Here is a 23,251-nt window from a genome sequence, read left to right on the forward strand (position 1 = left end):
CAGTAGTCGGGCTCCTCCGGGCCGCAGGGGGCGCTGTCAGGACGGCGCGGCGCATCGCTCCGCCCGGCGCGGGGTGAGAGGTCGGGAAGATGGCGGCGGCCTTGGGCGAAGAGGCGCCGGACAACGAGGACTACTACGCGCTGCTCAACGTGCGGCGAGAGGTGAGCGCGGAGGCCGGGCCGCGCGGCTTCGCGAGGGGGCCGCGACCCCCCGTGCCTGACCTCGCCTCTGGGGCGGGCCGCGGTGCGGCCCGGGCGGCTGAGAGCGACCCCAGCGGGCGGCGGTGATCGGATGGCGGGGCGGGGCGGGGAGCGCGGCCTCGTGCGGGGCTTAGATGGGGGCGGCACCGAGGGGCGTCCGGGGTTCGATGGAGGGGGGATCCTTCGTTCTGGTACAAAAGCAGCCCTCGGAGCCGCTCGCTGTGCTGGCAGCGCCCGGGGCTGAGCGTGAGATGGAGCGGCGAGGTAACGCTGTGCTAAAAGCAGCGCGTTTGAATGGATGGGAGAACCCCGGAGTTCGTGACAGCGTGATTGTAGACCCGCCTCTGTGTGCATGGACCTTCTGTGCCTTTCTGGTTCTTCATTCTGGTTCGAATCAGGGCTGTGTGAACCGTATGTGCTCACATTAAAAAGATAAAAGGCTGTCAGTGCTCTCCGGTTTCCTTTCCGAGGTGCAGCCCCTTGTTAGCCGGCGCGCAGTGCCAGCAATAACTGGTCGAGTTGCAGGAGGTCAGAACGTGTGTGCTGTGCTGAGCTGCAGGCAGGTTCACCACGGCAGTGTGTGCACAATCAGACTGCGCTGCTCGGACCCTTCAGCCCTAACAGTTAACGTTCAGAGATGAAGAAAGCTTTTATTGAGCTACTGCTGCCTCAAATGGTAGGAGTTTGAGACATAGAAGCAATTTCGTCCTGTGGTTCTGAAAATATTAGCTTGGGAATTGACGTCAGTGCTTCTGGCCATGGGGGTGGCCTTCTGTGTCTTCTTTATGGAAGCCTTTCGTGTTTCTGAAGGAAACAATCTCTGACTGTAACTTTACACAGAGCTTTCCAATATTGTGCAGAAGAGAAAAACGTTCTTTTTTGAAGAGTGTTGTGCAGCTCAAACACGAGCACGGTTAAGAGTCTGTGGGTCGTACTGTTACATCAGCCAATAGCCTTGTAAATCACACTCCCAAATGCCATCGAGGTGCAGATGCAAAGGTTAAAAGAGTGAGGTAGGAAGCGTGCAGGCGCTGTGACTGCCTGGGGATGAACAGGGAAGGCTTAAAGGTTAACTTGGCCAGACTTTCAGCACTGCAACAGATAACAAAAAGTCAAGTTGAGTACAGCAGGGAAGTGAAGCCGAGCTAAAAGGATCTTTGAGAGAGTAATTCCAGATGAGGGTAGTTACGTTTTTAATTATCTCCTTGCTAATTAAGTTCTGTAGTGCTGTCCTGCATGGCAGTGGTATGCAACGAGGCAACACTGCTGAATGCTGAGCCAGTTTTGTGGGGGGGGGCAGCTGGGCTCAGCGTAATGGTTAACCACTGAGCTTTGCAGCCGTGGTAAGGAGAACAAGCTACTGAGCAACACATCTCCAGTGTGTCTGTATGCTTAATCTTCTATGGATTTCAATCCAGTAAAAACGTGGCAAGTGTGAAACACTAAATTAAGGCATTTAAGCCCAAACGAGGAGGTGACACACATCTTAATTTCGTCGAGAATTTTGGTAATAAAAATGCAACTTACATATCGTTATTACTGACTTATGTATCTCATTGCAATTTGAAATGATGTCAGTATTTCTTTAGTGGTTCCTAAGAGGTTATCTCTCATGAAATATTGAACCGGTGACCCAATGTATTCAGAGATGATGAAAGGCCCAATCTAACCTTGTATTGAACGTGGCATTTACAAAAAACGAAATTGCTCATTTCTATTATGTAATCAATAGCACATTAAACCATTTATCATTAATTTGATTAAGGAATGTCATTTTAGAGCTCTGTCTTCTCAATCTAGTTTAAATTCAATGTCTGAGGAAGCACACAGTGGTAAAAAGAAGGCAGCTGTTCTGTATCTGCCTTGCTGTCCTGGGGGTAGCAAATTCATCAGGTCTACTTCTGCCGTATCACTTCAGAAATGTAACATTAAGTATAAATGCAGAGACATCATCTACTCTAGACTGTCGAGATGGAACAAACCTCTAGCTTTGAGATGCAAAAGAAACTGCACATTCTCCTCACCCTTTGAGGGATAAATAGTGCTGAAATACAAGGAATGAAGTGAGAAAGGGGAGGCTGCCGAGTCTCCCCTGGTCTGAAGGCGATTCTGCCCTGCCATTGTCTCCTGGGAGCGATAAAGGAAGGCGTCCCTTCTGTTATTCCATTGATTCTGAAAGAAGCCATCCAAAATCTCTGCCTCTGGAATGAGGCCTGGTTCCACCTCAAATTCTTCATGCTGAAGGACGCATTTGTTTTGTTGATGCGTTCAGTGACTTACTGTTCTGTTCATCCATCTGTGGCAGCTGAGTCAATTTTTGAGGGAGGTGAAGTGCCTGCTATTCTCACAGCACAGTGGAGCATCCTTGTTGTACAGGAACAGAAGTGCTAGGGAGCAGTGAAGCACTGCTGTAACGTGAAATGCTGGCTCATGGCCTGAAGCAGGGATGGAGCACCTGGTGGGAAGGCAGGGCCAGCCAGGGGAGCCCAGGTGCATGCAGTGTGCCTGAGCAACAGGAAGGGGTGGAGCCAGGATCCTCCCCTTCCCAGCGCTCATTTAAGGGTTGGCTGTGGAGGTGAGAGCATCTCTTGCTGCAGTTTCTTGTGTACGTGAGGCCTTCTGAAGGTAAGCAGCTCTTTTCTTTTGTTTCTGTATTTGTGTTTATTCTTGTTTGCTGTAGCTGAAGACTTGCCCCCCCCGATTATTATCATAGTACTTTTCATCCTATTTTAGCATTGCCTACCTTATAAATAACTTAGAAAGCACAGATTGCATAGCTGAATGCTTTGTTGACTTACATGGCAGCTGTGTCCTACTGTGAAGTGTAAGTCTGTTCTTAAACTCGTGTAAGTAATGGGATGTAGTGGCTGTTAGATTTCTCTTTTAAGGCTGATCTTGGAAATGGTCCTTTTGTCTTTTCATTGTCCTTAATTGTATTTTAATTCATCTGCATTGCTTTTCATAGGCCTCTCAGGAAGAGTTAAAAGCTGCCTACCGCCGGCTGTGCATGCTGTACCACCCAGACAAGCACAGAGACCCAGAGCTGAAGCTGCAGGCTGAGCGGCTGTTTAACCTGGTTCACCAAGCTTATGAAGGTCAGCAGAAGTCTTTGAGTTTGCCAAGATTTCCTAGGGGCTTTTTAGGCAGGGTTTGTCTTTGTGCTCTTTAAAGTACAAATAAATATTGTCACATTGCGTTGTTATAATATTGCTGATACTTAATGGTGCTTTGTTTCCTTTTTCTGTCCTGTAAATCAGAGGAGTGATGTATTGTAAGTTTGCAATGAAGAAAATATGAAGTCCTGGTTCTTACCTCCTATGTATTATAAGCAGTCTTGTCAGTATCTCCCTTATTTCTCTGTAGAAAGAGTTTCCAGAATCTGCCTGAATCCAAAGTAACACAGTTTTGTTGGCCTGTGATTTAAGAAGACCAAGTTATCATTCTTCTTTGATTGTAATTGCAGTGCTTAGTGATCCACAGACCAGGGCCATCTATGACATATATGGGAGGAGAGGACTGGAGATGGAAGGATGGGAGGTGAGAGAAATTCCATACTTTATGGCTGATTGGTTGAATCCAAATTTGTCTGAATTTCTTGCTGTATTGAGCTGCACTGACACCTTGAAGGTATAAAATAAACTTGTCTGCTTGTAGCAGAAATGCAGGACACAATCTGCAGCAGTGATGGAGCACGTGGTAGGAAGGTAGGGCCAATCCTACGGAGCTCAGGTACACCTGAGTGGGGGGTGGAGCCAGGATCCATTTAAGGGTTGGCTGTGGAGGTGAGGGCATCTCTTGCTGGAGATCCCTGTGTACCTGAGGCCTTCCAAAGGTAAGCAGCTCTTTCCCTTCATTTCTGCATCTGTGGCTGCATTTGGGCTTCTTCTCATTTGCTGTAGCCAAAGACTTTGCCACCCCACTATTGTTGCAGTAGTCTCCATCCCATTGTAACATTACACTGATAGGAAGTACTCTTGTTTTGTTTCTTTTATTTTCCTCTCCCTACCTCCACCTCTGGAGCGACATGGTGGGTTTTCAGAGTACTTTTTGTTGATGTTTTTTTTACCAGAGAACAAAAAACATGTCATTCAGAGTTCCCTGCTGGGATATTATCATAGCAGGCAACACGTTTGGCTGGGACAAATGCATCAATATCCCATTTCATCTCATCTTTTTCATCTGAACTAAATCTAAAACCAGTACTTTTTCTGTCCTTAATTAGAGCTGTGCCTCTTTAAAGCTCTGATTCTCTGAAACGTGTAGGGAAACAGAGCAGTGTGCGCAGCGTGTTTGAGTGTCAGCAGGCCTCTGTTCCATCAGCAGTGACACAACCAGTATTTCGATTTCTTTTTGAGCAGGTTGTGGAAAGGAAGAGAACTCCAGCTGAAATCAGAGAGGAGTTTGAGCGTTTGCAGAGAGAGAGGGAAGAGAGAAGACTGCAGCAGAGAACTAATCCAAAGGTGAGCAAAGGCTTCGTGCCAGTCTCAACGCTGAGTTCTTAAGTGTTTAGGAATGCAAGGGTGATGAGCCTCAATGAAGGGTTATAGTAAATAACTCCTTAGGTATTCACAGTTAATGAGCTGCTCTTTGTGCAGTTTATCTGGAAAATGTAGGGAAAACAACTAAATCTTTGAGATTATTTTTTCTGTTTAAACATCAGAGAGCAAAAGTATCTTTCAATGCTTTTAGGAGAGCATTCCTAACTCTGAAGTTGTTTTGAATTCTATCCAAATGTTCCAAATAAAATGTAACTCCTTGCAGTAACCTGACAATTTTTCCCTTTAATATTGCTCTAGTGTCACAGCAATGTGGAGAGAGATTCAGATGCAGCCTTGAAAAGAAAAAATGAGGCAGTTACTAAACCAGCTGGATAGATAACTGTTCCCTCTCACTATAGAGTGCTTGCAGTGCAGTGAGCAAAATCAGCATGAACAAGATTGGGGTCTTGCCTGCTTCACAGTTAGTCCTGCTTAAAGAAAGCTACATCATGTTCTTAAAAGGATAATCATTGAGCATTCCATCCTCATCTCTATCTGCTTGAGCAGCAATAAATCGACCCTAAGTGACCCACCTTGCTGCTTAATCTTGGCTGTTTAGGAGTGATCTGTGTTAAGGATGATGTTCTCATTGTAACACTGGGATGGCAGGGAGATGTGGAAATGATGACTGACATCTGTCACCTGCTGTGACTGGAATACTCCAGTAGGCTGCAATGCTAATGGCCTAGCAGGCTCTTGGCTTGATAAATGTGCAGGCAGCCTGAGCCTTTGTCAGGATTGCCCCGACTGAGGTTTTGAAGCTTGTTGAGAACCAAGGTTTTTCTGATTCATGCAGTGAGCAATACTATCAAAGAGTTGCATTGGCACTCACCTCGTATGCTTGCACTTCAGTGTTCCTCTTGTCTGTATCCTTCTCCTTTCTTCTTAAACTGTCAGAAACCATTTTGTGCCTATTTTTTTTAAACCTCTGTTGGAAGCCTTTTCCTTCCATGCAGGGTAGAAATGCTCCATGGTGGGGAGCCTTAATCTTCCTCTCTCAGCACTGAGGTAGCTGTGCAGACATCTACATAGGTAAATAAACTTCCTCTGTCTTCAAACAAAACTGTAGTGAGACGTTGAATTTTGTTTGGCTTGCAAATGCTTGGTGGAAGTACAAAGATCCTGCATCCCAAGCACGGGTGCTGGTACTGTTCTGATGTCCTTGAAGAGGTCCTCTGTGTCACTGGCTTCATGCCTGGGCCTTTACAGTATTGCAGCAGAGCTCGTGTAACCCAACAGAGAGATTGCTGGTTGAGTAATTGCTACTAGAGCTGGTTTGGAAGGTTGCTCTGGTCTTTATAGTCATTATAGTCACCGTGTTTTCATAGGAGACAGAAGTGTGAGTTTAGAACTGAATCAGAAAAATATCCATCTGAGAAGACCTGTAATGTTTTGAGGTATTCCTTGGCACAGACTTTGAATCTGTGCTGGTCTTAGCAGAGCAAATCGAGTAATGCAGATCACCAAGCTGTTGTGAGTTGTACAGATATTAGGAACTTATTTGTTCTGAAAGGGTGGCTGAGCATAAGGTGATATGTAAATATCTGCTGTTCTCATATTCTATCCAGGAAAGGATTTCTGGATGCCACGGAATAGGGCAAGTCCAAAAGTCTGTACTGGAGATGAGAGCGATTGTGGTCAGGAGGGCACTGGCACAGAGGGGCATGGTTATCTGTGCAGTGCTTCACTGTGACTTCAGTTCAACACTTTATCTGGGTATTTCACTGTCTGTGAGCAGTAAAAAAGTGTCTGTACTGCAAGCCTTGGTCTCTGTGTCCTGTGATAAAATTAGCCATCTGGGTGCTTACAGCAACTGCTGATTGGCAGCCTATAGAAATGTCTCTCCAGGCAATGTTCCTGTGGAATTAGGTAGCACAGCTGTGATCACTTCATACATGAACACAAGTTATCTTAAAATCTCAAACATTTTGTCAGTTCTATAAAATGGTTTCAGCAAAGTAAAGTGTTTTAACCAGAAATGTTGAGCAATAACCAGATGTAGGCAATTTGGCAGGTTTCAAATTGAGCCTATTATTTGCTTTTAGAGTTTTGTTTTTGTTTTCAAAGCTGTGTGGAAGGGTTGAAAAGTTCATTACTTGATTTGAGAACTGCTTCCCATTTGGAGCAGTGAGTCCCATTATCTTCCTGCTGCAGAAGGTCGATGCCTAAGAAATGCAGATTCCTCAGGGCCCAGCCAGGTTCCACGTGTCGCTTCCAGAACGAAGGTGATCTTCCAGGAAAAAAGAGGAGGAAGGATATATTCTTCTCTGGCACATCTATTAATTTCATCATGAACTGTTTCATGTTTGCAGGGATGTTGAATGCAGGTGACTTCAAAAGGTGCTGTTGGATCGCCGTTCTGGTGGTCCTGAAGCTCATCACGACCTCCTGCTCTGCGCGTTGCTTGCCGTGTGCGCAGCCGACCTGTGAGCAGAGCTTTGCAGCCTCTCCCTGCTGCTCTCGCTTGGGGAAGGCTTTTCCTTTTTTCAATGGCCTGAGCAGGTGGAGGCTGTGCGGAGCGGTGCTGCGCTCTACGATCCGGTGCCGTAGGGGGTGCTGTCGTTCTCTGGGAATATTTTTAACATTGCCATCTGCTGCTTTTCCTGTGCTCGTGCACGAGCCAATTTCCTTGCCAGGACCGATAGGTCTCTGAAGGTGACTTCACCTGTTTGGCAGGAGGGAAAATACCTCGTGGAGTCTGCTGCTCCCTTCACCAAAAGGCGACTGAACAGAAATCCTGCTGCAGAGGGCAGGGGTGGGGGCAGCTGAGGTGCTGCTTTCATCTGAATTGGTTTTGTAGATTTTCATGCATGGATTCAGGTGTTTTCCTTTTGACTTCTCCATTTTCACTGAGAGGAATGTTTTGCAGTTCATAGTTGTGAAAAAGGAAGTTGCAAGATTTCATTCAAATTCAACGTGGCTACTATTTAGTTTGAGAACTTTTGTTTAAATTACTCTAAATTTGTAATTCAGAGTTGCAGTCTTGCAGAGGTGCTGTGCTGAATGCAGCACCAAGCCAAAAAAACCTTGTTGTGCAGCTGTTGTGAAAGATCCTGGGCTTGTATATTTCTGAAGTGAACAGCATCAAGAAAAGAGAGGGGTGGTTCTGTTTTGATGTGCCTTCACCTGTGTTAAAATGTTTGATCAGTCAGTCTGCAGTGCACTGATTGGACTCTCGTGGAGTTAGGCTGGCCCTTCTTGCTTTCTTTGGCTCTTCTCAGTGTGCTTTGTAGGCATCTGGAGCAGCAGTGCAGGGTTTGCAGCTTCTGAGGCACTTGGCAGCCTTGCTTTGCTCCACTGTTACGTTGGCCTTGTGGAGGAACTGCGCAGCAAGGAGAGGCTGCAGCTGGAGAAGTTTTACCTTTGGAGAGCAGACTCCTTGAGCTCCTTGAGGTGGTGTTGGAGGTCGTTCCTGAGAAGTAATCTTCTGCGTGAATGGTAGTAATTTGCCATTCCTGTTTCTTTAAACAGGAAATAAGTGTAATTGATTTAAAATTCAGCAGCCTTCCAAAAATGTAAAAAATAAAGAAAATAAAAGTAAGGATTCATCCCTTATTCCAGAGTTCTGGAAATAATCCCACCCTTCTGTGTTAAAATATGCTGGTTTTTTTGTTGTGCAAGCAATCAGAAAATAAACAGCAGGAATCCTCACAGCAGATACGTGGTTGGCAGTTTGAATCCTATCAAACTCTGCAATTTAAGGTTCAGAATCCTATTAGAATGGAGTGAGCATGGAAAAACTCCTACTTACAACAAATTCTTATTTCAGTCTGTCTGTATTCCACTGTCAGGATGTTTTTACACCTACCCTGAGTTGCGTTTGTTCAAACTGCTTGATGTTAATCCTGTGTGCACAGAGGTTCTGTTCCGGCAGGTGGTTATTGCCCATTTTGTGGTGGTGCTGTGCAGGAGGTCTGTGGGGAATTTATCAGAGCCCCTCGTAGCTGTGTGACCCAGACAGGAATCTGATGGCGCTCTTTTCAAACATCCCCACTCTCGCTCATGTTCCAAGTTGGTTCCTCCTGGGGAAAAAAGTGTTGTAGTGTTTGTGTTTGAAAAAACAAGCTGTTTAGAATGGAGAATGTAATTGCAGAACAAGAGAATTCTGAAAAGCAGTCTTTAAACCAGCAATGTATGTGTGAGGGTGCTTTAGCTGTGTAGCCTCAGTAAGCTGGGTGTTTGTTAATACCTTGTAGTACCTTGTTTCACTTCATCCTTAGGGAACCATCAGTGTTGGAATAGATGCTACGGACCTCTTTGATCGTTATGATGAAGAATATGAAGATGTGCAAGGGAGCAGCTTTCCCCAGATTGAAATAAACAAAATGCACATATCCCAGTCCATTGAGGTAAGGAGGGCAGGCGCCGTGGCCGGCTTGGTCAGGGTCTGAGAACATGAGGCAGTACAGGGCAAGCAGCAGAACCTGGAAACTGCTCAGGTCTCCTCTTTCTTTACAGGAAGATCCATTAACCAGGGTGAGTGGGAGGAGACTGGGTTCCAGCAGGGCTGTGTTGAATGTGGCACGCATTTGTGTGAGCACAGGGCAGAATCTGATGGCTTGTCTGTATGCTGCAATGCTCCCTGCTAGAAGGGAGGCTGAATTGTGATTCGAAGTGGGTATCTAGCTCTCTGTGAATGCAGGACACTTTGTATATGAAAACATATCATCCAATTTTGAGGACATAGGCAGGAAACAAAGGGCAAATGTTCCCTTTGTTCCAAACAGTTGGAGAAATTGAGTCTACTAGTGAGAATAGAAGGAACTACAGCTCAATACTGGGACTTAGCAGTTCATTAAAGCTGTCACAAGCAGCTGCTGTGTAAAACTTATTTCACATTTTGCTGTGTTCTCACTGCAAAACTTAATATGGGTGTGCCTGGCTCAAACACCTGGGTTAAGTGGATGACAGGAATGCAGCTGTGCTGATACTTGTCTCACGGTGCTCAGAATCTCTGCTGTCATCTGCAGTTTTGGCTGTGTCCCTTTAGAATAGATGTTATGTATGTGAATCAGGATCGTTTTGGTAGCACTGTATTCTTTTTCTCAGGCACCACTGACTTCCACAGACACAGCAATACTGTCTGGTAACCTTTCTACCCAGAATGGGAACGGAGGTGGATCAATTAATGTTGCTTTTAGACGAGTGACATCTGCCAAGGGATGGGGAGAGGTGAGAATGCTGGATGTTATGTATTGTACCCAATTTGTTTCAGGCTGCTTGGATTAGCTATCTAGGCTATTTTCTCTTCAGCTTTTTTTCCACCCTTGTGTGCTTCCATTTCAGAAGATAGGGATAGCAGTGCTGACAAACTTTCTTGAATGCCCTATGAAGAGAGCTCCTGGAGATTTAGGTGGTAGCAGTATTTGTAGAGCGATACTAAAACAAACACACTGTTGGATAGTAGAATAATACTCAGTACATCCTGTTTCCCAAGTCCAAAGTTTTCCTTCATTTCTTTTCTTCCCATTTTTGGCTGTGCTTGGCTTGTGCTGATAGAATGTTACCTGTTGTTTCTTGGGCCCTTCCCAAGGGCTGTGTTTTCCTATAAGTGCCTGTGTGGCTACAGAAACTGCTTTCCTCTGCTCGTGACAGCCTTGCTCAGAGAAACACTCCTTATTCTCAGTGAGAAATTAGCAGAAAGGAGAGGATACTAAAATAAGTGGTGAATTTGATTCAGATGTTTTAAGCACTTCTGAATTAAAACAATGCTTGTAAAGTACTCTGTCTCTTGACAAAGCCTATATTCTAACTGCTTATCACTGTGCATTTCAACAGTTGGAGTTTGGAGCAGGAGACCTTCAGGGGCCTCTCTTTGGTCTGAAGATATTCCGTAATCTTACGCCAAGATGGTAAATAGTCAAAAATTGATGTTTGGTTCCTCAGTGTGGAATATTAACCTTCTTAAATTCATTTTCCTGTTAATTCTAGATTTGTTTTCTGCTCTGCAAAAGGTTTCTCTTCTCTAGCCTTTACGTAATGCTTCAGTGCTAATTGAAATGCATCTATTGTGTTTGTTAGTGTCTTCTATTTTAATACCACTAGATCAAGGGAGCCTGCTCTACATCCTGATGAGGCTTTGCTTGTTTCTTTAGCTTCATCACTACCAACTGTGCTCTGCAGTTCTCGTCCCACGGGATCCGCCCAGGTCTCACCACAGTTCTGGCCCGCAACCTCGACAGGAACACGATGGGGTACCTGCAGTGGCGGTGGGGCCTCCAGTCAGCCATGAACACCAGCGTTGTCCGGGACACGAAAACCAGCCACTTCACTGTGGCGCTGCAGGTGAGAATCCTGCTGCTGTGTGCAGGGGACGTTGGTGCCGTTCTGGGAGGGAGAAGCCTCAGCTTCTGCTGTTGTATTTCAGCTGGGAATCCCCCATTCCTTCATGATGGTCAGTTATCAGCATAAGTTTCAGGATGAGGATCAGACGCGGATAAAAGGCTCTCTAAAGTAAGTGTCAGGTGGGAATTCACACTGCTCGATCTGTTACCTCCTGCTGTTGTAGGTTTCTGGGTTCCACACGAATTGAGCGCTTCTGTATTCTTTAGGAACCCGCTTCTCTTTAATTATATCTGTTAATGACTGAAGTGAGCCTCTTGGAGGCTTAGCTTTGTGTCTCTCCAGTTAAGTAGAATGTAAAATACATGCTTGTTGCCTCTGTGGTCTGTTAACTGGTTTACTAACTGAAAGGGCTGCTCTCATCTTGGAGATGCACCATGAATCTTCTGACAGCCAGCATCTGCCCCACACAAACGTATTTGTTGTGTGTTTTACTGGTTGGGGAATTACATGAAGAGAATTCAGGGATGAAAAAATTGAAGTCTTCTGAGTCTTAGCAGTATCTGTTCTCTCGTTCTAGGGCAGGGTTCTTTGGGACCATTGTGGAGTATGGAGCAGAGAGGAAGATTTCCAGACACAGCATCCTAGGAGCCACCGTCAGCGTTGGTGTTCCCCAAGGAGTGTCTTTGAAAATCAAGTCAGTTAAAGATTATAACTGTAGAGTGTAGAGGCCAATCATAACTTACATTATTGTATTTCAAAAATTCAGGTGAGGGGGTTCCTATCTTAGAGCAAAGCACGTATGTTGATATTCCAGTGTAAGGGTTTGCAGCTGCCCTCATCTGTAAGGCAGGTTGTGCCTTCCTCTCGTGTTATTCTGAGCCTGAACCACCTCTTACAGGGCGACTGTGTGTATGCATCAAAATACTCTGAAAGTACAGCTTTAAGCTTGGGGTATTATGAGTAAAAGGGTGGAAGAATTCAAAAAATATTAAAGAAATGTATTTAATTGCATTCCATTTGTGAAACACTGTGCGTGCTTATGTGCTTCAGTTGGTGAATTGCCATCGTTGAGTCACTGAGGATGCTTTGTTAATGTGGCAGTTCCCAGAGATGCCCAACTTCTGAGGCTTCGTGTTCTGTGCTGCGCTTCTGCGTTGGTGCCAGCAGAGGGCGGCTGGGATGCAGAAACTGCTGAGATGTTGCTGTCGAGACTTCTCAAAAATTGATGTTCTTCCAAAGTTCGCAGTTCTGCTCCTCGTGTTTTTGGGATGACTCGGTCATCTTACCTTGCTTGTGTACTTAACCAAGAACGCTGAATTCTGCATTTCTTCTGACCTGTCCTCATGTTCTCACTCCTTCCAGGTTGAACAGGGCTAGTCAGACCTACTTCTTCCCTGTCCACCTAACAGATCAGCTGCTTCCCAGTGCTGTATTCTATGCCACTGTGGGACCCCTGGTTGTCTACTTTGCCATGCACAGGCTAATCATCAAACCCTACCTCAGGGCGCAGAAGGAGAGGTGAGCTGGCAAGGCTGTGTTTGTAGTACAGAGCTGGGAAGTCCTGATGGAGTGCTTCTGGGAGTCTGGTTCAAAGGCTGGGATATCCATGGCATGGTGTTAATGCTGCTGGAAGGCTATGGAAATCCCCTGGAGGGTGGGGAAGAACCTTGAAGCCCAGCTCATTAGAGTGATAATGTGGGACAGTGATAATTGGGGTGAATTAGTGAACGTTTGCCACTTTGGCTGAATCCCATTCGTTGTGTAGACCTGATGTGATTTTTTGACTTCTTTATGCCAGAGAGCTGGAGAAGCAGAGGGAAAGTACTGCCAGTGACATCCTTCAGAAAAAGCAAGAGGCAGAAGCTGCAGTAAGTCTTTCTCATAAGTAATCCCTCTTGAAGCTGGTTTTACTTTACTTTACTCTCTTTTGGACTCAGTGTCTGACAGTGCTGAATTTTTACTCTGTCCCCTGTGTTATTACAGGTTAGGTTGATGCAGGAGTCTGTCCGGAGGATAATTGAAGCAGAGGAAGCCAGAATGGGTAAAGATGATAACACCATTTATTTGCTCCATAAATGTGGATGGAGGAAGGAGCAATAAAAAGGCTGGGTAGCTGAGGGGGAGAAATGCAAAATGCAGTTGCTTCATTTCTACTCTTAATGAAGCATGGCATAATTGCTGTTGTGCATATATTGGGAAAATTCCATTGTGATTCATCTGGTGTCTGCACTTAGGGACACCAAATATTGTCTTAGGAAAGGCTGCAAGATGATCAGCAGGACGTAGGCAAGTCTGGCTGCTTCTCTGCACAAAAGAGAAGTGTGGGTATAGGCATGTGGAGAAAGACTGTGCTCTGCTGATCTCTGATCTGCACAGTTTGCTCTTAGATTATAATGGAAATCTGAGCATTAATGCTTGTGAGCAACAACCATGAGAATCTTCCAAAGTGAAGTGGCATTCGCTTGGCCTGTCACATCAGTGTGATGTTGAAGGCAAGTCATTCTGTCTTAGTGCTGAAATACTGCTAGCAAACACCCAGGTATAAATGTTCCTCTGTCTTGAAAAGAGTGGGTTGAGTCAAGGTGGATTCAAGTATCACTGAAAGCAAAAGAAGGTGCTGGGGTGGGCTTTTAATCCATGTCTGCCCAGCTGTCAGTGCAAAACAGCTCATTGCATTTGTCATTTCCTGTGAAATGCAGGTCTGATTGTAGTGAATGCCTGGTATGGGAAGTTTGTTAATGACAACAGCAGGAAGAATGAGAAGGTGAAAGTAATAGATGTGACTGTGCCCTTGCAGTGCTTAGTGAAGGACTCCAAGCTCATCCTCACAGAGGCATCCAAGGTATGTAGCTGTTGTCAGAGCACTACTGAGACACTCGAGTGTGCGATTCAGCGTTCTGAGTCGGCATGCTCTCCTCGCAGGGTGCCAGGTTAATTCACAGATACCACTTTCCATACGAGTGTCACAAACCTCTAGGAACTTCTGTTTCTCTGGGCATTTCCAATGTCAAACAGTGCCTCAGTGTTTATGGCATAGGACAGTGTTACAGATTTTGGGGCTGTACATCAGAAACTTCCTGGGTTCAGTGTTTTCTGCGTTCTTGGCACTGGGGAAATAATTTCTTAGTTTCTCATCTCATTGGCAACAAAACTTTTTTTGACACCTTATTCTGGTGCTAATGATATTTTAAGAGTCGTTGAAGAGTGAAAGCCTGTGCACTGTTTCCCAGCCTGTCCTTCTCTGTTTGAAGGCTGGGTTGCCGGGTTTCTATGATCCCTGTGTGGGTGAGGAGAAGAGTTTGAAAGTGCTTTATCAGTTCCGGGGAGTTCTGCACCAAGTGATGTCAGCTGACAACGAGGCCCTCAGGATACCAAAGCAATGTAAGTAACAAGGACTACTGTGCTTCCTCCTTCAGGAAGAGCTGGGGTTTCTGAAATGGACTGGGGTGGCTACGGTGTGTCTCCAGTCATTGAGGAGCTCAGTTGCAGCGTTGCAGCAATTGATGCCACCTGACCTTAAATATCCAACCCGAGTTTAAAAGAAAGCAGCTTCCAGCAGCTGCTGTTATCACTACTGGGCGATTCCCAGCACTAGGTAGCCCGCTGTGGGCTGATCTGAAGACAGCTAGAGGCCTGTACCAGGTTTCTTTCCCATCTGCATTTTATCTGTGTCAAGATGCTCACCCTATCGAGGTGATTTTGTGAATTGTCTACTGATGGGTTTTGCTGCTACCACACAGCCCTGGGCAGTTGGCCACGGGGCGCAGTCCTGTGAACTCCAGGCCACTTCCACGGCCCAATTGGAGGAGCATATCCAGTTTACAGGTTTGTCATAAGGACAGTGCAGTTGTAAATGAACCACGTTTAATTACTGGCCAGAGTTGTTTCTGTCTGTTCCTGATGCAGTAGTTTTAAGTTCAAGCAAGGATGGTGAGAGTGGCGTGTATCCATTTACTCTTCTCATTCAACAGCTCACAGAATCGATGCAGATGGCTAAATCTGATGAGAGCTGCACGTCTGTTACAGTACCTGGGTCAGCAGAGACAGCAGAACCTTCCCCCAGATGCTACAAGCTTGAACAAGAGACATTTTTATTTTTATCTGTATAGCAGGTGGTGGCTACCAGTCACGTTAGGATCAAAAATGAGAGAACCTGCTTCCTGAGGTGGCTTCAAAGCAATACTTCTCAATTGTGGCTCAGTAATCAATAAAGCAATGTGACTCTGAACGTGCACTACTTTCTGCTGAGGTTGTGTGAGCAGGCTCTGAGCACCACCCATCATGCAGCCAAATCTTTCCTGCAGCAATTTGGCCCAGTCTGTTTGTGCATTCTCACATAGCCTTCTGTACTTAGCAAGAAAGAAGACTTGTTCTTACTACTTCATGTACTTACTGAGGTAGGTAACATGCCTTTTTCCACACCTGAGTGAAAATTCTTTGTTAAGGCCACCTCCTGGGAGTTTTCTGTGTAAATCCTTTCGTTGGAAAGAGGGCAGAGATTGTTTTCCACACTAATTCTGTATTTGAAATGCACTTGTTAAGAACAAGTATGTTTGGAACGGAGTTCTTTGCTTTTTGTAATGACACGGACCTCTTCCCTATGAATCCATTCAGCTGCTCTCTTCAAACACTGCTCTACCAGACAAGGACACTGGGTATAACTGTCTTATTAATTCATTTTCCTGTCAAGGTGTTCAGGAGACCAGGAAAGCAGAGAGCGGGGGGGGAAGGACAGCAATTCATCTTATTTCTAGGAAAAAAGAGCGTGGTTCATAGGAGTAAACCAGACCAAAGTGAGGAGTGGCACAAAATGGGGAAAAGAGCTGAAAACCCTGAATTCAGCTGCCACTTCTGCTGCAGCATCAGATGTGAGGTAAACTTGTTGGATTTGTCCTGCATGGAAGCTGTGCTGGTAATTTACCAGCAGAAAGGGCAGCGCTGTTCTCGTGACACAGCAGGTAGAAGTGGCAGCCGTGTGCTATTCCAGTTTTGGTGGGAGTTTTGTGGTGCTTTCCTTACAGAGAAAAGGAATAATCAGGCTGTTTCTGAGCCACAGCTCTGCTCTTGGTGAATCCTAGGGCAGCTTCCATTGCTTCCAGGGGAGAGACAGGAAACAAAGGGTCTTGGCTGTGTGTTGTTGCATTACCATAAGTCACTTCCTGATGTGCACCTGGCCCCTTTTTCTGGAGTGCCATTCTCTGCTCCAGTCACGGTCTTAAGATGACATGCAGGAGGGCATTTCACAGGACGATTAAGTTTCTAAAACCAGACTCATTTGAGCTAGGCTGCAAGGAACTTCTCCCTCCAACACAAGTTCATACAACTAAGTGTTCACTTTTAAAAGTAAAACAAGGCTCTGCAGTTGCAACCAGTTCCTGGTGTAGGACTCTATTTCACGTATGACCAATGTTCTGTTTTTTTTCTGATACTAAATGTAAAATGTGCAATAAATTATGTTCAGCTGAGCACTGGCCCATGTCCCATTCTCATCTTCTGGGCAGCATTGAAAATAAACTCCTTCCATAACTTAAGGGGTGCAACTTCTATGAATTTAACTGCACCCTTTGTTACTTTCTGCTCTTTTGTGGTCATTTATACCCACTGCTAGTTGACAGGGACAAGAAATGCCACCAGAATTGCCTCTTTCATGTCTTGTGTTGGCCTGAAGTGGGCAGCAGTGAGAGTTGTTCTGTGTCCACTGGGATGTAACAAACTGCTCCATGGGGCAGTGCTGGGAAGTAGGAGCTTTGCAGTGGCAAGTGCAACCAAGTGCCAGCACACTTACTGCTAAGTAAAAAGAAAAAGCATGCTCCTGTAACTAGCAGGGCAAATACACTGAGAAGTTTGCACAATAAAACAATGCTTCTTTCTGACAAGTTCCTGAGCTCCAGTTCCTGTTGTCATTCAAGTGACTTTTTGTCTATGTTTTTGTTTATGTCTATGTGTAGAGAAATAGCAGTGTGAATGTAAAACCTGTTCAGGCTGTGAAGATGAGCCATGGCATTACAGCACCTGGAAAAGAGGCCATTTCTGAGCTGTGAAGTGCATCCTTACTGTAATGGAGTCATGGATGTACTGCAGTAATGTAATTACGGTGTAATTACTTACTTACACGCAGTAACAGGGTAGTGAGCACCTTTGGGTGCAAACCAGAATGCCAGGTACCTGAGTGCATCCTTTGCTAACTGAGCTAGAGGAGCGAAAGGTTTGAAACAGGGTTTGAAATACCTTCATGAGGATCCGTGACTGCGTGCTGGCCTCCTGATCTTGAGCCTTTAAACTGGGAATTCCTGAGCTGGAGATGCAGGTCAAGGTTTTACTTTTTGTCATCTTCCCTGTCTTCCTTTCCATGCTCCTCTGTGCCAGCCCTCAGCTCCTGCTGTCGCAGTATGATTCAGCCAATGGCCGCTCCAAGGAGTCGCAGCTCTGGGTACCACTTGTGCTGTGAAAGCCTTATCAGCCTCCCCTGCTGCCAGTCACCCCGAGCATTCATACCTGAGGGCAGCTCAGCCGCCCTGGCAGGGCTTAGATTCAAGCAGATGCTTTCTTTTCATTACAGCTTAGCAAAGAAAACTCAGTTCCTCTGCCTTCCCACTCTATTCTTTCTTCCCCCACCGTATCAGAACCATCGTTGTCTAATTGTAAAGCAGTTCATGCAAAGGACAGGTGAATCTTAATTTTCATCTCTTGATGTCATAATTCTTGAAGTGAAATTACTGACACAGATCTCGCCCCATTCATTTGCTAAGTGTTTACTAAGGTTTCTTTTCCCTGCCATATCAGCCCACCAAAGATTCAGACTTCTGTTTTTCCCTTCCGTGAAAGCACTAGCAGTGGCTTTTCCCATCCGTGAGGCACAGCTCCTGCAGCAGGCTCTTCTCCACAGCAGTCAACGTGCAAACTCCATTTTTGTTCCCCTGCGGTTTGCAAGTCAGGCACTGCTGAGCTGCGTCCACACGGTGGAGCCCCTTGCCCGCCTCTCTCCCTTACACCCCAGCTTCAGGCTTTCTTTCCTGCTGAATACCAAATTCCAGCCTTCCTCCTCTCTTCTTCATTTCCTGCCAATCATTGCAAAGACCGTGAGCATTGCCCTACTTGAGAAACTGCTCCTTTTAACAACTTTGTTCTGTGAGAAACTGCCATCTTACAGCTGCAGCCTCCTCTGGGACTTCTGTTCGTTGCTTTATACATCACCAACAATTAAAACAGAAGCTGTAAGCAACAGAGACTCAGTTTTTAAGGTGATCCAAGTCTTGCTGCCACCCAGCACAACTGTTTTGCACACCAGTAAATCATACTAGCAGACTCTTGAATCCAGAGTAAAGCAAAGTCATTATTCATTTGTTTCACTTAAAAAAAAAACATGGTTCATTAAAACAGTTTTAATGAAAAAATAAAGTTCTGAATTAAACTATAATTATATATGGCTGAAAGTGATGAACTAAATGGAGATGTTACTTTTTTTCTCTCTGCTGATACTGTAATGTGCTGGACTTGTCAGACACCATCTATTGGGATAAATCTGAAAAGGTAACAGAACAAGAGTCAGTCACATTGATTAGTATTTAACCTCTGGGAAAAAGAGGCAGTTCGCGTGGCCATTTAACACTTAAAACTTCAGAACACATTCCAGGAGGTCCAGTTGAATTGCAGACACGCTGTAAACACAAAGATGCCAGTGCTCAGAGCAGGTCCAGCCCTCGCAGTTTGCAACCAGGATCTTCCAAAGCCTTTCTGTTTGCAGAGCGAAATGGCAGCGTTAGAGAACTTTGGTTGTATTTCTGGCTGCAAACAGCAGTCAGGCAGCCATAAGGGCAAGTCTTTGGCAAACTCCTCGGCGGCTGCACTTAGCCTCTGGAAGGCAGCGTACCACAGTCACGGTTAAAGTTTTAGCAGAAGCTGGAGCTGGTTTTCAGAACCTGCAGTCAGTTGTCACGGTGTGGCGTGGTGGGATTTGTACGAAGAACCAAGGCTGAAGCGCAGTTGCACGGCGTGCAGCTCCATCGTCCCGACGCGGCCGTGCCCGCGTCCCACACCGGGGGCGCCGCAGTGCTGAGCTGCCTGCACCGAGCTTGGGCAGCCCGGCGTTGGGCGTCAGGGCGGGCAGCCGACCGAGCGTGGGAAGACCTGCTGCTCACCAGGGCGCCGCGCTCAGGTAAGGCAGTGCTCTGACGGCCGCCTGCAGCGCCGCCACGCGTCCGCAGCAGCACAGCTGGTCTCACATAAGCTCCAGTGCCAGCCAATGACTCTCCTCATCTCACGGGACAGAGCACGCGTTCACCAGGTGTAACTTCGGAGAAATGTCTCAAAATCGTAAACCTAAGTTGCACAATGCATACAGCTTGCTCTGTTTGGTCACTGAGGGACAACGCCTCCATCTTGGTGGCCTCGCAAACAAGCCTGGACTCCCTGCACTCTCTTGTCCTTCCCAGCACCAGATGAGTCTTTGTTACACTTCACCTTGCTAGCTGCACAGCCTGCACTCGTGGTTTGTTTGTTTTTATGTGTAATTAGCAGCCAACAGGTTAAAGAATTTGGTTTTCTGATTACAAGTCTGGTCTCAAAAAATAAACTGCAGAAACAAAGTCAACTCAGCTGTAGTACTGATGGAAATGATCAAATCTCGAACCAGACTGCCCAGGTTCTACATTTACTACAGCCTCTTTTACAGTCCACGCTTGAATTCTGGGCTGAGAAAAGAGAGAATCGTCATCTTAAAACAGCACCTTAGAGTTTAACAAAGGGCCAGGACACAGAGCAAATGGTTTTCCCCCCAAAACACATTTGAGCCAATCATGCAGAACAAAGTCACAAAAAATCACCGTTAAGAGACTTCTAAGAAATCTGATGTCAACTAATTGCCAGCGCTGCCTGTCCAAAGGAAGGAGCCTTCTTTCTCTAAACGCACCGCTCCCCCAGAGCAGGGTGAAGTCCTGTCATTACACAGCGCCAAATCACTGCACTCACCTCCTGCCCGGCCCGTGGAAGAGGAGGCAGATCACGCAGAGGTTGGTATGCATTCACACTCACTCCTACAGAGCCTTAGAATATCTAAGATCCATATATACGGACAAATGGGCAGGTATAATAATACATTAAAATTAAAACACGGGGCCATTTACTTTTCAGACTCTTCACACAGATTCCCTCCTCCTCCTCCCTCCTCAGAGGATGAGTTTTCTAGCACAGAGAAGGTTTGCAGTTTCCCAAGGGGATGAGAAAAAACACGTGGCAAAGATATTATACATTCCCAAAACATCGTCCAACTCATAGTTGTAACTGGACAAAACCCCACCGAACCCAGAGAGCTTAATTTGTCTCTTGAGCTAATTGGTATCTAGCGGCAGTTTTGACCAGTCTGCTTCTTCCACCCCGGCCATCCACGACTCGCGGTACCTCATCCCTGTACCGCAGGCAGGCTGGGCAGCCCTTGGCCTGAGAGCAGCAGTTCGGGGGACTCTGCCCGGCCCCCCGCCGGTGTCTGTGCTTCGCACGGCTCACCTGGCGCCCGAGCAGCGCAGCAGCACGCGCCTCCTCGCTTAGTCCAGAAAGCGCCTGCGTGAGCCCGTCCGGGAGCGGTTCGAGCGGCGAATGTCAAACTTGGAGTCCCGGCACTTCTGGCATATGTAGACCTCTGGGACGTTGGACTTGCGGATCTTGGCGCAGGAGAGGTGGATCCAGGTGTGGCACTCGTTGCACTCGATCATCGGCCGCCCGGCAAAAGGCTTCATGCAGAAGCAAGTGACCAGGTCCCAGGAGTCGTCATCTGGAAGGAAAAGCGGCAAGTTGCGTTTCTATCTCCTGATGGCTCTCCAGCGTCCTTTGGCTGCACTGGGAACTCTTTTCCTTCTGATCTAAATTAACTCCCTGCCTCCCAAAGGCAGGTGCTTTGCTGATTTTTCCAGGTCCTACAAGGAACCAATATGCAAGCTCTAGTCGGGAAAATACTCTTGTATGGGAACTACTGAGTCACGGCCTGAACCTCTGATTGATCACCTGAGGCGAGCCATGAGCCAGCCAGAGGAGCACAGGTGAAGGCAATTCAGCTGTGCTGCCGGAAGGGGTGGAGCCAGGCTGCACCCCTCCTAGAAGAGCTGGCTGCCAGTGGGGAAGGATCTCTGCTGGAGATCGCCTCTATTGGCGTTTTGTGGTGAGCCCAGCCTAGGGGTAAGTGCCTTCCATTTATTCTCTTTTGTTATCATTGTCCGCTTCGCCTAACTCTCTTGATTATATTGTGATTGTAACAACTTGATATCCATTGATTATACCACTCTCAACAGCACAAAAGAGGCTGTATTCTGGGAGAGAACACCAAATTGCCTCTTAAGGTCCCAGTAGTTCAGAACCTCACCCCTCCCCCAAAGAACACCTACTAATTGGTTCTGAATTCTCCCCGCACTACAAGTACTAGAAATCAGTGGCAGCACTGTTGCTTCCACACGGCATCTCTCAAGCCACCCCGGCAGCCAAACCACCTACCCGAATCCACCATGATGTCCTCATCATCGCCAGTGCCGTCCTCGTCCCGGAAGACGACCTGCTTGCCCTGCCGAATGACCGTTCGTTTGCCCACACTCTGGATCTCCACCGCCTGCTCGCCCGTCCCTGTGGGGTAGGTGACGCTGGAGGCCGTGTCAGAGTCCCAGACTGAGCAGTGCTCAGCCACAGACTGAGGGTCACCCTCAGACGAGGGGCTCATCGGTGTCTCTGTGTAAGAGTCCTCCGCCTCCAGCTCCAGCAGCTTCTCCTCATAGTCTTCCTCTGCAGACACCTCCGTTTCCCTTCTCTTCAGCTTTTTCTTCTTTCTGATTTTATCGATCTGCTTTCGCTCTGGCAGGAAGTTGCCGGGCTTTGCCCGCTGGAACAGGGAACTGTAAGGCTTTGCTCGCTTCAGCTGGCTGAAGTTTTTTCTATTCTTGGCAGGAAGGGAAACCGAGGAGGGGATGTCATTGAAGCGGGGGTCCCAGCTATCGCTGTCAATGGTGCCACCGGTGCTGTTGGGAGGGCTGGGGCTGTTCCTCAGCGGCGTTTCCTAGAAAAACACACAGCAATCAGACAGCGGCGTTATTTCCAAGCTGACTTACAGGAGGTGCTGCAGTGCTGGTATCGCACCCCTCCCCCTCCGGGGTTGTGCTTCACACCCGGGTTCAGCCCCGATCCCTTCCCGCAGCTCCAGCCCAGCACAGCCCCGGCGAGCGGCCAGGATCGGGCCCAGAGGAGGGCACGAGGCGGTGCTGGGAGCACAGGGACCGAGGCGCCCACCCGCTGACGCCCTCACCTCCTGCGGGTAGGGGATGTATCCGGCGTAGGCCAGGACAAAGGTGCAGAACTTGTTGAAGTCTTCCACGGTGCGGTGCCTCCGGGAGGTGGGGGAGAAGTCCTGCGGGGGAGGGAGGAAGGGATGAAGCGGGAGGGAGGGGTCAGCGCGGCCGCCTCCGCCGCGGGGCCGGGCCGGGCGCAGAGCCGGGAGGCCCCGCTCCCCGCTGCCGGGAGCCGCCCCGCCCCCCCCCCCCCCCTTCTCCCCGGTACCGCTCCCGGTTCCCGCCGCCCCCCCCTCGCAACCGCTTCTCCCCGGAGCCGCTCCCCGGAACCCGCCGACCTCGCGCTGCCGGGAGCCGCCCCCCCCCCCCCGCGCCCCTTTTTCTCCCGGTACCGATGCCGCCCCACATGTCCCCCCAACCCCCCCATCGCCCCAGCGCGGTTGCCGGAGCCGCTCCCGCCCGGAGCCCCGCCCGCCGCCGCCGCTCCCCGCGCGAAGCCCCACCCCCACCGCCCGCGGCGGCACCGGGCACTGCCGCGCCGCCCCCCCGCGACCCCCAGCCCCGGTCCCGCAGCCTGACCGCCACTCCCAGCCCCACGGCCGCCCTCACAGCGGGAGGCGGAGAGAAGAAGGGGGGGGGGGGGGGGAAGCACCGCCGGCCGCCGCCGCCATTCCCGTCCCCCCTACCGCCCCCACTCCGGCTCCCGGTCCGAGGACGCTCCGCGCTCGAGCGGCACAAGATGGCCCCAGGCCGGCAAAGGGAAGCGGGCAGCGGCGGGCACCGGCGGCGGGAGACGCCCCCCGGGAACGCGGCTCACCTCCGGGGCGAACGGGGAGGCGCAGGAGTCGGAGTCCATAGCCCGGCGCGGCGCGGCGGGAGGGCGAGCGGCGGGCGCGGGCGCGGAGCGGCAGGGGCGGCCGGGCGGCACCGACACCCGCGAACCGCTCGGTACCGGCGGGAGGCGGCG

At 48.2% G+C, this 23,251-nt stretch overlaps 2 protein-coding genes across 3 annotated transcripts; one reads left to right on the forward strand and one right to left on the reverse strand.

The window, feature by feature from the left end:
• The first annotated feature begins 33 nt into the window (after positions 1-33).
• DNAJC11 (DnaJ heat shock protein family (Hsp40) member C11) lies at positions 34-16,488 on the forward strand. 2 transcript variants are annotated; one of them, XM_052691957.1, is made up of 16 exons: positions 34-161; positions 3,166-3,295; positions 3,664-3,737; positions 4,559-4,660; positions 8,959-9,087; positions 9,788-9,910; positions 10,517-10,590; positions 10,834-11,023; positions 11,106-11,191; positions 11,601-11,717; positions 12,386-12,541; positions 12,822-12,891; positions 13,007-13,064; positions 13,723-13,865; positions 14,275-14,404; positions 14,995-16,488. In XM_052691957.1, the coding sequence occupies exons 1-16, from the start codon at positions 90-92 to the stop codon at positions 15,018-15,020; spliced, it is 1,680 nt and encodes a 559-aa protein (XP_052547917.1). In that variant the 5' UTR covers positions 34-89; the 3' UTR covers positions 15,021-16,488. The 2 variants fall into 2 exon arrangements, with proteins under 2 accessions (XP_052547917.1, XP_052547918.1); XM_052691958.1 differs by lacking the exon at positions 34-161 and adding an exon at positions 2,802-2,825.
• Positions 16,489-18,390: 1,902 nt separating this feature from the next.
• PHF13 (PHD finger protein 13) lies at positions 18,391-23,237 on the reverse strand. The gene is made up of 4 exons (XM_052691959.1): positions 23,102-23,237; positions 22,302-22,403; positions 21,503-22,055; positions 18,391-20,789 (listed from the first exon to the last, which is right to left on the reverse strand). The coding sequence occupies exons 1-4, from the start codon at positions 23,138-23,140 to the stop codon at positions 20,563-20,565; spliced, it is 921 nt and encodes a 306-aa protein (XP_052547919.1). The 5' UTR covers positions 23,141-23,237; the 3' UTR covers positions 18,391-20,562.
• Between the last annotated feature and the right edge of the window lie 14 nt (positions 23,238-23,251).

Source organism: Tympanuchus pallidicinctus, unplaced genomic scaffold, assembly GCF_026119805.1.
Source record: "Tympanuchus pallidicinctus isolate F22 unplaced genomic scaffold, pur_lepc_1.0 scaffold29, whole genome shotgun sequence".
Taxonomy (NCBI): Eukaryota; Metazoa; Chordata; class Aves; order Galliformes; family Phasianidae; genus Tympanuchus; species Tympanuchus pallidicinctus.

Excerpts from the sequence above, each read along its gene's own strand:
- DNAJC11 (XM_052691957.1), top strand. The coding sequence starts at position 90 with ATGGCGGCGGCCTTGGGCGAAGAGGCGCCGGACAACGAGGACTACTAC. Across the intron at positions 11,718-12,385 it reads GGAGTGTCTTTGAAAATCAA|GTTGAACAGGGCTAGTCAGA; the intron begins GTCAGTTAAAGA and ends CACTCCTTCCAG. Across the intron at positions 13,065-13,722 it reads AGCAGAGGAAGCCAGAATGG|GTCTGATTGTAGTGAATGCC; the intron begins GTAAAGATGATA and ends TGTGAAATGCAG.
- PHF13 (XM_052691959.1), bottom strand. The coding sequence starts at position 23,140 with ATGGACTCCGACTCCTGCGCCTCCCCGTTCGCCCCGGAG. Across the intron at positions 22,404-23,101 it reads CCTCCCCGTTCGCCCCGGAG|GACTTCTCCCCCACCTCCCG; the intron begins GTGAGCCGCGTT and ends CCTCCCCCGCAG. Across the intron at positions 20,790-21,502 it reads GGACATCATGGTGGATTCGG|ATGACGACTCCTGGGACCTG; the intron begins GTAGGTGGTTTG and ends TTTTCCTTCCAG.